Source organism: Entelurus aequoreus, linkage group LG18 (genome assembly GCF_033978785.1).
Source record: "Entelurus aequoreus isolate RoL-2023_Sb linkage group LG18, RoL_Eaeq_v1.1, whole genome shotgun sequence".
In the NCBI taxonomy this organism is placed as follows: Eukaryota; Metazoa; Chordata; class Actinopteri; order Syngnathiformes; family Syngnathidae; genus Entelurus; species Entelurus aequoreus.
In genome coordinates this window covers 12082460-12100505 of record NC_084748.1, presented here as the reverse complement: position 1 = coordinate 12100505, position 18046 = coordinate 12082460, and the positions used below count along the sequence as shown (strand labels likewise).

At 32.6% G+C, this 18046-nt stretch overlaps 1 protein-coding gene across 1 annotated transcript in view; it reads left to right on the top strand.

Annotated features, from left to right (window-relative positions):
- LOC133633508 (monocyte to macrophage differentiation factor 2-like) overlaps positions 1–18046 on the top strand; it is a 33114-nt gene continuing 15068 nt past the window's right edge. The window contains exon 1 of the mRNA XM_062026050.1: positions 1–116. Within this exon, the coding sequence (XP_061882034.1) occupies positions 103–116 (14 nt within the window). The 5' untranslated portion in view covers positions 1–102. The remainder of the gene's footprint in view (positions 117–18046) is intronic.

Genomic DNA, 18046 nt, shown 5'->3' with positions numbered 1-18046 from the left:
TGGGAGAGCAGCATCACGGATCAGAACCGAAGCGGGCAGGAGTGGACTGAAGGCGGCCGCCGTCGTGTCTGTGCTGTCAACTGTTGATTCCTGCCTCCGTCAATGACTCTTGGAAGGTAAGAAGACATCTTTTCTCATCCTTTTGTTTTTTTTTTGTGTTGTTTTTGTGGTCTCCTCTTCATCCTCGCCGCTGTTGTCGCCGAGCAACCACACAGTGATGGAGGATGCTGGGATGTGATGATGTAATTATCTTTGTCGATCTGCTTGACGAGCGTCTTTTGGTCACCTTTTTTTATTCATCAGTACATATTGTACACTTGTTTTGTGCTCATTGCTTCCACTTTTAACCACATTTTTACTCGTCGATATCGCTCGTTTGTCCAATGTCAGGCTTTTAAGGGCACTTATTAGACCACAGGTGTCAAACTCAAGGCCCGGGGGCCGGATGTGGCCCGCCACTTCATTTTATTTGGCCCTCGAAAGCCTGGGAATAATCTGTATCAATAAAGTACCGTAACTTTCCTTGCTAAATGTATTATTTATATCTATTTTGGGCAACAACAAAAAAATGTACTCCATGTAATCGCAAATTATGTTAACTTAAATATTGTCTAATTGTGCAAAAATAGATTATCAATCATTCAAACCATTTTTTTAAATAGAAATAAATACGAATAATAATGATTTCGAAGCAAGTTATCCATCAAATTGTGCAATGTAAAAGTAGCAATAGATGTCATGGTAAAACTGTGAAATTTACTGTGTTTTTTACAGCATTTTTCTCTTAATGAAAACAACTGTACTTTTGTTACTATAATAAACTGTGGTGTCATTTTGGCATTTACACTAAAAAAAAATCTACAGTTGTTGATTTGCAGTAAAAAAAATAAATTAAAAAAAAATCTGGCAGCTCAGGTGCCAAAATTTTACTGTAAAATTGCATTTTTTTTAATTTATAGTAAAAAAAAAAAAAAGTACATTTTACAGTAAAATTCTGGCAACTGAGCTGCCTTTGTTTTACAATAAAAACAGCAGTATTTACAGTAATATACACTACATTTTGAGGTGAAATTATTGCAACTTTACATTTTAGTTTTTAAAAAATCTATCAAAAAAATGCATTAAAAAAATGGTGTAATAATAGTATTCACTGTTAGAAGCGCGGCCCTCTGGGGCCAAATATAACCGCGATGTGGCTCTCAATGAAAACGCCTCTGCATTAGAGTCGTATTAAAATGAATGACTTTACATTTGCATGCATTTATTCAATAGACATTTGGGTATCTCACATAAATGACATTTCCATGTACCAATGTACATTTTATTATGCAAAAACTCTACCTGCCAACACGTTAAGTGTTAATAAATGTGTACAACTGCACCGTATCTTACTGTTACTATACTATTCATTCCATTTTTGCTCTCATCTCACTCAATATGGTCATAAAAATACTTTATTAATTAACTGCATGGTATATTAGCTTTTCATAACTCAGAACACAAGGAAGCAAATTTTTACAACAAATGTCTGCAAAATAGTGACAATATATCATATTGTAGGTGTTTATTACCTTTTGCATTCATATTTTGCGGTTTGTTACATTTTTGTTGTGTTTTGCTTGATGGTAAAATATGTCTATGGAGGAGCTGGTCTGAGAAGTAAAATATTTCCATATGTTGTTAATATTCAGTCTTTTATTGTTCATAGTTAATATTGTTGTTAATATTCAGTCTTTTATTGTTCATAATTAATAGTGTTGTTAATATTCAGTCTTTTATTATTCATAGCTAATATTGTTGTTAATATTCAGTCTTTTATTGTTCGTAGTTAATATTGTAAGTCCCACTTTCTTTATTTTAATGTGCATTTTGGGTGTCCCATTGAGTAAAAACCTGTAAAATTCTATTCCGTTTTTTTGGAGGTGGTCTGTTTTTTAGAACTCTATCGGACATTGTGACTTTCGGTATTAGTGTTTTTGAAAAAAAAAAGGACCCAAACCCACATACTGTACAGCAGATTTATTACAGCTAAATGTGTATATATCATTTATACACACATACACATTGACCCCTCAGACACATTTTTTTCTCTCAATGTGGCCCCTGAGTGAAAATATTTGCCCAGTCCTGCAATGAAGTATACTGTAAATATTTAAATCCATTTTTTTCTTTGTGTTTGTGTTAAATAAAGTTTTTTTCTGTCTATTTTTTTATTTTATTTTTAAACAATGGAATGTTTTGTTTTAAACAACTAATATTATACCTGTGTTGTGTAGCCTATGGTCACCAACATATTGGAAACCAAATGTTTATTATTATTATTATTATTATTATTATTATTATTATTATTATTAAGTGTATTATTAAATAAACTCCATGGTTTATTGGAATAATAGACCTAAAAAATAAATTAAATGAAAAGTAAAAATTAAATTGCTAAAAAATTATACTAATCAGACTCTTTTTGTTATTTATTGCCATAAAATATGTATTTTTATTTCTTTATTGCTTAGAAACAATAAAATATGTTATGATATTTTTCCTATGTAATATAGCATATTGTGGTCACCAACACATTGGAAACCAAATGATTATTAATGTTGTTAGAATTGGGTGTATTATTAAATAAACTGCATAGTTCATTAGATTACTAAACCTAAAAAAAATTATAAATACATTTTTCAACAAATAAATTGAATAAATATAATAATTAGATTCTTTTTTTCTTATTTTTATTGCCATAAAATATGTACTTTTCTTTCTTTATTTCTAAAAACAACAGAATATCTTATATTAATTTGCCTGTGTTATATAGCCTAATGTGGTCACCAACACATTGGAATACAAAATGTGTATTATTATTATTAAGATTATCATTGGGTGTATTATTTTTTTTAAAAACTGCATGGTGGTTGGACCTAAAAATATATATATATATATATATATATATATATATATATATATATATATATATATATATATATATATATATATATATATATATATATATATATATATATATATATATATATATATATATATATATATATATATATATACATGTGTATATATATATATATATATATGTATATATATATATATATATATATATATATATATGTATATATATATGTATATATATATATATATATATATGTATATATATATATATATGTATGTATATATATATATATATATATATATATATATATATATATATATATATATATATATATATATATATATATATATATATATATATATATATATATATATATATATATTACAAATAAATATAATAATAATAACACCCATTTTTAATTTTTGTTTATTTCCATTAAATATGTAATATTATGTATTTATAAAAAAACAAAAAACAATGGATTATTTAATTTGACCTGTGTTATGTAGCCTAATGTGGTCACCAACATATTGGAAACCAAATGTTTATTATTATTATTATTAAAATTATTGATATTATAATTGAGTGTATTATTAAATAGACTGCATGGTTTATTAGATTACTACACCTAAAAAAATATATACAAATAAAAATATAACAAATAACTGGAATAAATATCAAAATAATAATGAAATCCATTTTTTGCTTTTCTTTATTGCTATAAAATGTGTTTCTTTCTTTTTTTCTAAAAACAATCGAATATTTTATAATATTTGGCCTGTATTACGTAGCTCAATATGGTCACCAAAATATTGTAGCCAACATTTCATCATAAGTTTATTAATCAATTAACCTTATGGTTTAGTAGATAATTATAACTCACAAAATGAAGCCCAATATTTTTGTTCTTTGTGTTTGTCATCAATGATGTATTTTTCTCTTTATTTTTTTTAAAAACAATATGATTTGAACAACTAATCATTTGCCTGTGTAATGTAGCCTAATTTGGTCACCAACATATTGGAAACAAAATGTTTATTAATGTTATTATTATCATTATTATTATCTTTATTATGCAATTCTGTTCAGTCCTTTGTTGTTCTACTGGGTCGTCTACGCCATGTCTCTGCTACCTCCATTTTTACAATTATTGTTATTGTTATCTTTAGTATTGGGTGTATTATTAAATAGACTGTGTGGTTTATTAGATTAGTAGACCTAAAAAAATATAACAAATACATTGAATAAATATAGTAATAATTAGACACCATTTTTTTGTGTTTGTTTATTACCATAAAATCTGTATTTTCTTTCTTTAATTTTAAAAACAATATAATATTTTATGATAGTTGGCCTGTATTATGTAACCTAATAAAAAAATTGTAAACAATGTTTAATATTATTATTATCGCTGGGTTCATTCGATTGTTGCCTCAAAATGCTTATATAAAATACAGCAAATGTATTGATAATTACACCCAATAGTTTTTTTTTTTTATTTTTAGAAAATACGCATTTTTTTCTTTATTAAAAAATCCCAATAGAATAATTGGTTTAAAACAACTATTACTTTGCCTGATATATAATCACCAAAATATTAGAGACCGTCATTAATGTTTCAGGTTTATTAATTAGATCAGCGCCTCAAAAATACAAAATGTATTAAATTAATAACAGAAAAAGTACAATAATGGAAAAATGTCAACAACAAGCATATGCTAATAATTGTAAAAAAAAAAAAAATGTTTTAAGATAATAAATATTAGTTGTTTTATTTTTATTTTTTTGAGGTTATTAATTTTTTCCTTAGTTTAAAAAAAAGTTTTACCATTCTAAAACTACATTAATTTTGTGTAAAATGTCAACGACAAACATTTGTAAACACCTCTCTGACAATGTCGATGAAAAGTGATCCTTATTGTCTCTGCAATGATGGGTTAGGTGTACCTAATGAAGTGTCCCGTGGAGGATGAAAAATGACTTTTTCGCCCCTAAGTGATGGTCCAGCCATCACAATGCATGTTGTGTTGTGTTGTGTTGTGTTGTGTTGTGCGTGTCTCCTGTCCACTGGCCTGTAGCCTGCTAATTATCAGCCATCTTGATAGAGTCGTTAACGAGGCCGCCAAAGCCTGCTGGGCCTGGCAGGGAGAGTCACTCAGCGATGCACTCAGTGACGCTTCCAGGCTTTCTTCTTTTTTTTCTTCTTCTAGTTTTTGGGACAGCGTGGCGTGTTTCTGTGCTGGGTCACTTTGTATTAATAGCTGTAAGAGCCACACAATATGATCCACATGAATCATTACTGTGATACACTCGTTTGTTTTCATCCACACAAGCCGACGCTAAGTCTGCAGACACGACTCTTTGTCAGTCCGTGGGTCAATCAAAAGCTTAGCGAGATATGTCGGATGATTGCACGCTTCAATTTATGCAACATCACTCATCAAAATGTACAAAATATGTTTCAAAGTCTTCTTAGGGCGACTGCAAACTTTTACAGCTTCACTCATTTTCTTTTCACTTCTTGTAGCCGTCCCAATACTTTTGTCCACGAGAAGCAAAACAAATACTGTATTTTTTTAAATGTGCAATTAATTTTTCTAATCAGATTAATCAAATGTACAAAATATGTTTTAAAGTCTTCTTGGACGAGGGAAATATTTTAGAGCGGCAACGGCTCCGCTAATTTTTTCTACTTTTTACTTCCTGTTGATGTCCCAATACTTTTGTTCATGAGAAGCAAAACAGATACTGTATGTTTAGAATTGTGCAATTAATTTTTCAAATCAGATCAATCAAATGGACAAAATAAGTTTCAAAGTCTTTTTAGACGAGGGAACCATTTTAGAGCGGCAACGGCTCCGCTCATTTTTTCTACTTTTTACTTCCTGTAACTGTCCCAACACTTTTGTCCAATGGACGTCAAACAAATGCTGTGTTTTAAAAAATATGCAATTGATTTTTCAAATCAGATCAATCAAATGGACGAAATAAGTTTTAAAGTCTTCTTAGACGAGGGAAACATTTTAGAGCGGCAACGGCTCCGCTCATTTTTTCGACTTTTTACTTCCTGTAGCTGTCCCAACACTTTTGTCCATTAGAAGTAAAAAAAATGCTGTATTTTTAAAAAATGTGCAATTGATTTTTCCCATCAAATGAACAAAATAAGTTTCAGTCTTTTTAGACGAGGGAAACATTTTAGAGTGGCAACGGCTCCACTCATTTTTTCTACTTTTTACTTCCTATAGCCGTCCCAATACTTTTGTCCATGAGAAGCAAAACAAACACTGTATTTTTTTAAATATGCAATTATTCTAATCAGATTAATCAAATGGACAAAATATGTTTTAAAGTCTTCTTAGACGAGGGAAACATTTTAGAGCGGCAACGGCTCCGCTCATTTTTTCTACTTTTTACTTCCTGTAGCTGTCCCAACACTTTTGTCCATTAGAAGTCAAAAAAATGCTGTATTTTTTAAAAATGTGCAATTGATTTTTCAAATCAGATCAATCAAATGGACAAAATAAGTTTCAAAGTCTTTTTAGACGAGGGAAAAACTTTTAGAGCGGCAACAGCTCCACTCATTTTTTCTACTTTTTACTTCCTGTAGCTGTCCCAACACTTTTGTCCATTAGAAGTCAAAAAAATGCTGTATTTTTTAAAAATGTGCAATTGATTTTTCAAATCAAATGAACAAAATTAGTTTCAAATGGACAAAATTAGTTTCAAAGTCTTCTTAGACGAGGGAAACATTTTAGAGCGGCAACGGCTCCACTCATTTTTTCTACGTTTTACTTCCTGTAACTGTCCCAACACTTTTGTCCATTAGAAGTCAAAAAAAAATGCAGTATTTTTAAAATGTGCAATTGATTTTTCAAATCAGATCAATCAAATGGACGAAATAAGTTTTAAAGTCTTCTTAGACGAGGGAAACATTTTAGAGCGGCAACGGCTCCGCTCATTTTTTCGACTTTTTACTTCCTGTAGCTGTCCCAACACTTTTGTCCATTAGAAGTCAAAAAAATGCTGTATTTTTAAAAAATATGCAATTGATTTTTCCAATCAAATGAACAAAATAAGTTTCAAATGGACAAAATAAGTTTCAGTCTTTTTAGACGAGGGAAACATTTTAGAGCGGCAACGGCTCCACTAATTTTTTCTACGTTTTACTTCCTATAGCCGTCCCAATACTTTTGTCCATGAGAAGCAAAACAAACACTGTATTTTTTTAAATATGCAATTTTTCTAATCAGATTAACCAAATGGACAAAATATGTTTTAAAGTCTTCTTAGACGAGGGAAACATTTTAGAGCGGCAACGGCTCCGCTCATTGTTTCTACTTTTTACTTCCTGTAGCTGTCCCAACACTTTTGTCCATTAGAAGTCAAAAAATTGCTGTATTTTAAAAAAATGTGCAATTGATTTTTCAAATCAGATCAATCAAATGGACAAAATAAGTTTCAAAGTCTTTTTAGACGAGGGAAACATTTTAGAGCGGCAACGGCTCCACTGATTTTTTCTACTTTTTACTTCCTATAGCCATCCCAATACTTTTGTCCATGAGAAGCACAACAAACACTGTATTTTTTTTTTAAAATGCAATTTTTCTAATCAGATTAATCAAATGGACAAAATATGTTTTAAAGTCTTTTTAGACGAGGGAAACATTTTAGAGCGGCAACGGCTCCGCTCATTGTTTCTACTTTTTACTTCCTGTAGCTGTCCCAACACTTTTGTCCATTAGAAGTCAAAAAAATTGCTGTATTTTTAAAAAATGTGCAATTGATTTTTCAAATCAAATGAACAAAATACGTTTCAAATGGACAAAATTAGTTTCAAAGTCTTTTTAGACGAGAGAAACATTTTAGAGCGGCAACGGCTCCACTCATTTTTTCTACGTTTTACTTCTTGTAACTGTCCCAACACTTTTGTCCATTAGAAGTAAAAAAAAATGCAGTATTTTTAAAATGTGCAATTGATTTTTCAAATCAGATCAATCAAATGGACGAAATAAGTTTTAAAGTCTTCTTAGACGAGGGAAACATTTTAGAGCGGCAACGGCTACGCTCATTTTTTCTACTTTTTACTTCCTGTAGCTGTCCCAACACTTTTGTTCATAAGAAGTAAAAAGAAATAAAATATGTTTAGTATTGTGCACTTAATTTTTCAAATCAGATTAATCATATGGACAAAATACGTTTAGAAACTTTTAGCGTGGCAACACTGTAGCTGTCCCAATACTTTTGTCCATGAGAAGCAAAACAAATAAAATATGTTTAGAATTGTGCACTTAATAGATTAATCAAATGGACAAACTATGTTTCGAAGTTTTCTTGGACGAGTGGAAACTTTTAGCGCGGCAACAGCCCCACTCATTTCTTGTACTTTTTACTTCCTCTACTCTTTACTTCCTGTAGCTGTCCCAATATTTTGTATATGAGATGCAAAACAAATAAAATATGTTTACAATTGTGCACCTAATAGATTAATCAAATGGACAAACTATGTTTCGAAGTCTTCTTGGACGAGTGGAAACTTTTAGAGTGGCAACAGCCCCACTCATTTCTTCTACTATTTACTTCCTGTAGCTGTCCCAATACTTTTGTCTGCAAAACATATAAAATATGTTTAGAATTGTGCACTTAACAGATTAATCAAATGGACAAACTATGTTTCGAAGTCTTCTTAGACGAGTGGAAACTTTTAGAGCGGCAACAGCCCCAATCATTTCTTCTACTTTTTACTTCCTGTAGCTGTCCCAATACTTTTGTCCATGAGATGCAAAACAAATAAAATATGTTTACAATTGTACACTTAATAGATTAATCAAATGGACAAACTATGTTTCCAAGTCTTCTTGGTCGAGTGGAAACTTTTAGAGCGGCAACAGCCCCAATCATTTCTTGTACTTTTTACTTCCTCTACTTTTTACTTCCTGTAGCTGTCCCAATACTTTTGTCTATGAGAAGCAAAACAAATAAAATATGTTTAGAATTGTGCACTTAACAGATTAATCAAATGGACAAACTATGTTTCCAAGTCTTCTTGGACGAGTGGAAACTTTTAGAGCGGCAACAGCCCCAATCATTTCTTCTACTCTTTACTTCCTGTAGCTGTCCCAATACTTTTGTCTATGAGACGCAAAACAAATAAAATATGTTTACAATTGTGCACTTAATAGATTAATCAAATGGACAAACTATGTTTCGAAGTCTTGACGAGTGGAAACTTTTAGAGCGGCAACAGCCCTACTCATTTTACCTACTTTTCACTTCCTGTAGCTGTCCCAATACTTTTGTCCATGAGACGCAAAACAATTAAAATATTTTTAGAATTGTGCACTTAACGGATTAATCAAATGGACAAACTATGTTTCAAAGTCTTCTTGGACGAGTGGAAACTTTTAGAGCGGCAACAGCCCCACTCATTTTACCTACTTTTTACTTCCTGTAGCTGTCCCAATACTTTTGTCTATGAGACGCAAAACAAATAAAATATTTTTAGTATTGTGCACTTAACAGATTAATCAAATGGACAAACTATGTTTCGAAGTCTTCTTGGACGAGTGGAAACTTTTAGAGCGGCAACAGCCCCAATCATTTCTTCTACTTTTTACTTCCTCTACTTTTTACTTCCTGTAGCTGTCCCAATACTTTTGTCTATGAGAAGCAAAACAAATAAAATATGTTTAGAATTGTGCACTTAACAGATTAATCAAATGGACAAACTATGTTTCCAAGTCTTCTTGGACGAGTGGAAACTTTTAGAGCGGCAACAGCCCCAATCATTTCTTGTACTTTTTACTTCCTCTACTTTTTACTTCCTGTAGCTGTCCCAATACTTTTGTCTATGAGAAGCAAAACAAATAAAATATGTTTAGAATTGTGCACTTAACAGATTAATCAAATGGACAAACTATGTTTCCAAGTCTTTTTAGACGAGGGAACCATTTTAGAGCGGCAACGGCTCCGCTCATTTTTTCTACTTTTTACTTCCTGTAACTGTCCCAACACTTTTGTCCAATGGACGTCAAACAAATGCTGTATTTTAAAAAATATGCAATTGATTTTTCAAATCAGATCAATCAAATGGACGAAATAAGTTTTAAAGTCTTCTTAGACGAGGGAAACATTTTAGAGCGGCAACGGCTCCGCTCATTGTTTCTACTTTTTACTTCCTGTAGCTGTCCCAACACTTTTGTCCATTAGAAGTCAAAAAAATGCTGTATTTTTTAAAAATGTGCAATTGATTTTTCAAATCAAATGAACAAAATAAGTTTCAAATGGACAAAATAAGTTTCAGTCTTTTTAGACGAGGGAAAAATTTTAGAGCGGCAACGGCTCCACTCATTTTTTCTACTTTTTACTTCCTATAGCCGTCCCAATACTTTTGTCCATGAGAAGCAAAACAAACACTGTATTTTTTTAAATATGCAATTATTCTAATCAGATTAATCAAATGGACAAAATATGTTTTAAAGTCTTCTTAGACGAGGGAAACATTTTAGAGCGGCAACGGCTCCGCTCATTTTTTCTACTTTTTACTTCCTGTAGCTGTCCCAACACTTTTGTCCATTAGAAGTAAAAAAAATTGCTGTATTTTTAAAAATGTGCAATTGATTTTTCAAATCAGATCAATCAAATGGACAAAATAAGTTTCAAAAAACTTTTAGAGCGGCAACAGCTCCACTAATTTTTTCTACTTTTTACTTCCTGTGGCTGTCCCAACACTTTTATCCATTAGAAGTCAAACAATTGCTGTATTTCAAAAAATGTGCAATTGATTTTTCAAATCAGATCAATCAAATGGACAAAATAAGTTTCACAGTCTTTTTAGACGAGGGAAACATTTTAGAGCGGCAACGGCTCCACTCATTTTTTCTACTTTTTACTTCCTATAGCCGCCCAATACTTTTGTCCATGAGAAGCACAACAAACACTGTATTTTTTTTCAAATGCAATTTTTCTAATCAGATTAATCAAATGAACAAAATATGTTTTAAAGTCTTTTTAGACGAGGGAAACATTTTAGAGCGGCAACGGCTCCGCTCATTGTTTCTACTTTTTACTTCCTGTAGCTGTCCCAACACTTTTGTCCATTAGAAGTCAAAAAAATGTGGTATTTTTAAAATGTGCAATTGATTTTTCAAATCAGATCAATCAAATGGACGAAATAAGTTTTAAAGTCTTCTTAGACGAGGGAAACATTTTAGAGCGGCAACGGCTCCGCTCATTTTTTCTACTTTTTACTTCCTGTAGCTGTCCCGATACTTTTGTTCATAAGAAGCAAAAAAAATAAAATATGTTTAGTATTGTGCACTTAATTTTTCAAATCAGATTAATCATATGGACAAAATACGTTTAGAAACTTTTAGTGCGGCAACACTGTAGCTGTCCCAATACTTTTGTCCATGAGAAGCAAAACAAATAAAATATGTTTAGAATTGTGCACTTAATAGATTAATCAAATGGACAAACTATGTTTCGAAGTTTTCTTGGACGAGTGGAAACTTTTAGCGCGGCAACAGCCCCACTCATTTCTTGTACTTTTTACTTCCTCTACTCTTTACTTCCTGTAGCTGTCCCAATATTTTGTATATGAGATGCAAAACAAATAAAATATGTTTACAATTGTGCACCTAATAGATTAATCAAATGGACAAACTATGTTTCGAAGTCTTCTTGGACGAGTGGAAACTTTTAGAGTGGCAACAGCCCCACTCATTTCTTCTACTATTTACTTCCTGTAGCTGTCCCAATACTTTTGTCTGCAAAACATATAAAATATGTTTAGAATTGTGCACTTAACAGATTAATCAAATGGACAAACTATGTTTCGAAGTCTTCTTAGACGAGTGGAAACTTTTAGAGCGGCAACAGCCCCAATCATTTCTTCTACTTTTTACTTCCTGTAGCTGTCCCAATACTTTTGTCCATGAGATGCAAAACAAATAAAATATGTTTACAATTGTACACTTAATAGATTAATCAAATGGACAAACTATGTTTCCAAGTCTTCTTGGTCGAGTGGAAACTTTTAGAGCGGCAACAGCCCCAATCATTTCTTGTACTTTTTACTTCCTCTACTTTTTACTTCCTGTAGCTGTCCCAATACTTTTGTCTATGAGAAGCAAAACAAATAAAATATGTTTAGAATTGTGCACTTAACAGATTAATCAAATGGACAAACTATGTTTCCAAGTCTTCTTGGACGAGTGGAAACTTTTAGAGCGGCAACAGCCCCAATCATTTCTTCTACTCTTTACTTCCTGTAGCTGTCCCAATACTTTTGTCTATGAGACGCAAAACAAATAAAATATGTTTACAATTGTGCACTTAATAGATTAATCAAATGGACAAACTATGTTTCGAAGTCTTGACGAGTGGAAACTTTTAGAGCGGCAACAGCCCTACTCATTTTACCTACTTTTCACTTCCTGTAGCTGTCCCAATACTTTTGTCCATGAGACGCAAAACAATTAAAATATTTTTAGAATTGTGCACTTAACGGATTAATCAAATGGACAAACTATGTTTCAAAGTCTTCTTGGACGAGTGGAAACTTTTAGAGCGGCAACAGCCCCACTCATTTTACCTACTTTTTACTTCCTGTAGCTGTCCCAATACTTTTGTCTATGAGACGCAAAACAAATAAAATATTTTTAGTATTGTGCACTTAACAGATTAATCAAATGGACAAACTATGTTTCGAAGTCTTCTTGGACGAGTGGAAACTTTTAGAGCGGCAACAGCCCCAATCATTTCTTCTACTTTTTACTTCCTCTACTTTTTACTTCCTGTAGCTGTCCCAATACTTTTGTCTATGAGAAGCAAAACAAATAAAATATGTTTAGAATTGTGCACTTAACAGATTAATCAAATGGACAAACTATGTTTCCAAGTCTTCTTGGACGAGTGGAAACTTTTAGAGCGGCAACAGCCCCAATCATTTCTTGTACTTTTTACTTCCTCTACTTTTTACTTCCTGTAGCTGTCCCAATACTTTTGTCTATGAGAAGCAAAACAAATAAAATATGTTTAGAATTGTGCACTTAACAGATTAATCAAATGGACAAACTATGTTTCCAAGTCTTTTTAGACGAGGGAACCATTTTAGAGCGGCAACGGCTCCGCTCATTTTTTCTACTTTTTACTTCCTGTAACTGTCCCAACACTTTTGTCCAATGGACGTCAAACAAATGCTGTGTTTTAAAAAATATGCAATTGATTTTTCAAATCAGATCAATCAAATGGACGAAATAAGTTTTAAAGTCTTCTTAGACGAGGGAAACATTTTAGAGCGGCAACGGCTCCGCTCATTGTTTCTACTTTTTACTTCCTGTAGCTGTCCCAACACTTTTGTCCATTAGAAGTCAAAAAAATGCTGTATTTTTTAAAAATGTGCAATTGATTTTTCAAATCAAATGAACAAAATAAGTTTCAAATGGACAAAATAAGTTTCAGTCTTTTTAGACGAGGGAAAAATTTTAGAGCGGCAACGGCTCCACTCATTTTTTCTACTTTTTACTTCCTATAGCCGTCCCAATACTTTTGTCCATGAGAAGCAAAACAAACACTGTATTTTTTTAAATATGCAATTATTCTAATCAGATTAATCAAATGGACAAAATATGTTTTAAAGTCTTCTTAGACGAGGGAAACATTTTAGAGCGGCAACGGCTCCGCTCATTTTTTCTACTTTTTACTTCCTGTAGCTGTCCCAACACTTTTGTCCATTAGAAGTAAAAAAAATTGCTGTATTTTTAAAAATGTGCAATTGATTTTTCAAATCAGATCAATCAAATGGACAAAATAAGTTTCAAAAAACTTTTAGAGCGGCAACAGCTCCACTAATTTTTTCTACTTTTTACTTCCTGTGGCTGTCCCAACACTTTTATCCATTAGAAGTCAAACAATTGCTGTATTTCAAAAAATGTGCAATTGATTTTTCAAATCAGATCAATCAAATGGACAAAATAAGTTTCACAGTCTTTTTAGACGAGGGAAACATTTTAGAGCGGCAACGGCTCCACTCATTTTTTCTACTTTTTACTTCCTATAGCCGTCCCAATACTTTTGTCCATGAGAAGCAAAACAAACACTGTATTTTTTTAAATATGCAATTATTCTAATCAGATTAATCAAATGGACAAAATATGTTTTAAAGTCTTCTTAGACGAGGGAAACATTTTAGAGCGGCAACGGCTCCGCTCATTTTTTCTACTTTTTACTTCCTGTAGCTGTCCCAACACTTTTGTCCATTAGAAGTAAAAAAAATTGCTGTATTTTTAAAAATGTGCAATTGATTTTTCAAATCAGATCAATCAAATGGACAAAATAAGTTTCAAAAAACTTTTAGAGCGGCAACAGCTCCACTAATTTTTTCTACTTTTTACTTCCTGTGGCTGTCCCAACACTTTTATCCATTAGAAGTCAAACAATTGCTGTATTTCAAAAAATGTGCAATTGATTTTTCAAATCAGATCAATCAAATGGACAAAATAAGTTTCACAGTCTTTTTAGACGAGGGAAACATTTTAGAGCGGCAACGGCTCCACTCATTTTTTCTACTTTTTACTTCCTATAGCCGTCCCAATACTTTTGTCCATGAGAAGCACAACAAACACTGTATTTTTTTTCAAATGCAATTTTTCTAATCAGATTAATCAAATGAACAAAATATGTTTTAAAGTCTTTTTAGACGAGGGAAACATTTTAGAGCGGCAACGGCTCCGCTCATTGTTTCTACTTTTTACTTCCTGTAGCTGTCCCAACACTTTTGTCCATTAGAAGTCAAAAAAATGTGGTATTTTTAAAATGTGCAATTGATTTTTCAAATCAGATCAATCAAATGGACGAAATAAGTTTTAAAGTCTTCTTAGACGAGGGAAACATTTTAGAGCGGCAACGGCTCCGCTCATTTTTTCTACTTTTTACTTCCTGTAGCTGTCCCGATACTTTTGTTCATAAGAAGCAAAAAAAATAAAATATGTTTAGTATTGTGCACTTAATTTTTCAAATCAGATTAATCATATGGACAAAATACGTTTAGAAACTTTTAGTGCGGCAACACTGTAGCTGTCCCAATACTTTTGTCCATGAGAAGCAAAACAAATAAAATATGTTTAGAATTGTGCACTTAATAGATTAATCAAATGGACAAACTATGTTTCGAAGTTTTCTTGGACGAGTGGAAACTTTTAGCGCGGCAACAGCCCCACTCATTTCTTGTACTTTTTACTTCCTCTACTCTTTACTTCCTGTAGCTGTCCCAATATTTTGTATATGAGATGCAAAACAAATAAAATATGTTTACAATTGTGCACCTAATAGATTAATCAAATGGACAAACTATGTTTCGAAGTCTTCTTGGACGAGTGGAAACTTTTAGAGTGGCAACAGCCCCACTCATTTCTTCTACTATTTACTTCCTGTAGCTGTCCCAATACTTTTGTCTGCAAAACATATAAAATATGTTTAGAATTGTGCACTTAACAGATTAATCAAATGGACAAACTATGTTTCGAAGTCTTCTTAGACGAGTGGAAACTTTTAGAGCGGCAACAGCCCCAATCATTTCTTCTACTTTTTACTTCCTGTAGCTGTCCCAATACTTTTGTCCATGAGATGCAAAACAAATAAAATATGTTTACAATTGTACACTTAATAGATTAATCAAATGGACAAACTATGTTTCCAAGTCTTCTTGGTCGAGTGGAAACTTTTAGAGCGGCAACAGCCCCAATCATTTCTTGTACTTTTTACTTCCTCTACTTTTTACTTCCTGTAGCTGTCCCAATACTTTTGTCTATGAGAAGCAAAACAAATAAAATATGTTTAGAATTGTGCACTTAACAGATTAATCAAATGGACAAACTATGTTTCCAAGTCTTCTTGGACGAGTGGAAACTTTTAGAGCGGCAACAGCCCCAATCATTTCTTCTACTCTTTACTTCCTGTAGCTGTCCCAATACTTTTGTCTATGAGACGCAAAACAAATAAAATATGTTTACAATTGTGCACTTAATAGATTAATCAAATGGACAAACTATGTTTCGAAGTCTTGACGAGTGGAAACTTTTAGAGCGGCAACAGCCCTACTCATTTTACCTACTTTTCACTTCCTGTAGCTGTCCCAATACTTTTGTCCATGAGACGCAAAACAATTAAAATATTTTTAGAATTGTGCACTTAACGGATTAATCAAATGGACAAACTATGTTTCAAAGTCTTCTTGGACGAGTGGAAACTTTTAGAGCGGCAACAGCCCCACTCATTTTACCTACTTTTTACTTCCTGTAGCTGTCCCAATACTTTTGTCTATGAGACGCAAAACAAATAAAATATTTTTAGTATTGTGCACTTAACAGATTAATCAAATGGACAAACTATGTTTCGAAGTCTTCTTGGACGAGTGGAAACTTTTAGAGCGGCAACAGCCCCAATCATTTCTTCTACTTTTTACTTCCTGTAGCTGTCCCAATACTTTTGTCCATGAGATGCAAAACAAATAAAATATGTTTACAATTGTACACTTAATAGATTAATCAAATGGACAAACTATGTTTCCAAGTCTTCTTGGTCGAGTGGAAACTTTTAGAGCGGCAACAGCCCCAATCATTTCTTGTACTTTTTACTTCCTCTACTTTTTACTTCCTGTAGCTGTCCCAATACTTTTGTCTATGAGAAGCAAAACAAATAAAATATGTTTAGAATTGTGCACTTAACAGATTAATCAAATGGACAAACTATGTTTCCAAGTCTTCTTGGACGAGTGGAAACTTTTAGAGCGGCAACAGCCCCAATCATTTCTTGTACTTTTTACTTCCTCTACTTTTTACTTCCTGTAGCTGTCCCAATACTTTTGTCTATGAGAAGCAAAACAAATAAAATATGTTTAGAATTGTGCACTTAACAGATTAATCAAATGGACAAACTATGTTTCCAAGTCTTCTTGGACGAGTGGAAACTTTTAGAGCGGCAACAGCCCCACTCATTTTACCTACTTTTCACTTCCTGTAGCTGTCCCAATACTTTTGTCCATGAGACGCAAAACAATTAAAATATTTTTAGAATTGTGCACTTAACGGATTAATCAAATGGACAAACTATGTTTCAAAGTCTTCTTGGACGAGTGGAAACTTTTAGAGCGGCAACAGCCCCAATCATTTCTTCTACTCTTTACTTCCTGTAGCTGTCCCAATACTTTTGTCCATGAGACGCAAAACAAATAAAATATGTTTACAATTGTGCACTTAATAGATTAATCAAATGGACAAACTATGTTTCGAAGTCTTGACGAGTGGAAACTTTTAGAGCGGCAACAGCCTTACTCATTTTACCTACTTTTCACTTCCTGTAGCTGTACCAATACTTTTGTCCTTTAGAAGCAAAACAAATACTGTATGTTTAGAATTGTGCAACTCATTTTTCAAATCAGATCAGTCAAACGGACAAAATATGTTTCCAAGTCTTCTTGGCCGAGTGGAAACTTTTAGAGCGGCAATCCACAGAAAGATTTTGTCTTGACCCGAGAACCTGAAAGCGGAGAGGAAGCAGGACCAGACTCCCCTCCAGGCGACCTTTTCTTTAGACTGTTTTAAGACCTCTTCTTTGAACTGTTTGTAATCAAAGGCGATGGCTGTTTACGACCCCCGTCCCTTTAGAAACGGCTGTTGCCATGTAATCAGGGAAAGTCCAAATAAAAGAGGAGGCGTACAATCTTTCGTCAAGAGCGTGGAACACCGTACGAGGGTACAGGTGTACGCTTTTCTCCTCATGGAGCCAAATTTAATTCTGTCTCTGTTTAATTCCTTGCTTCTTGTCTTGTTTAATAACATCTTCTGTCCTTTAGAAGCGAAACAAACACTGTTGTGTTTAGAATCGTGCGACTCATTTTTCAAATCAGATCAGTCAAACGGACAAAATATTTTTTCAAGTCTTCTTGGACGAGTGGAAACTTTTAGAGCGGCAACGACGCCACTTAGTTTTCGTATCTTTTGCACACAGAATGCAGTGAAGACAAGCAATAACAACATAAATCCCACGGGGGCTTTCACTTAGACTAGATTGTCCGACAAGAGATGACTAAAATATGAATTTTGCCACAACACGCTCAATAATCTGTCCGTTATGGCGCATTAGTGT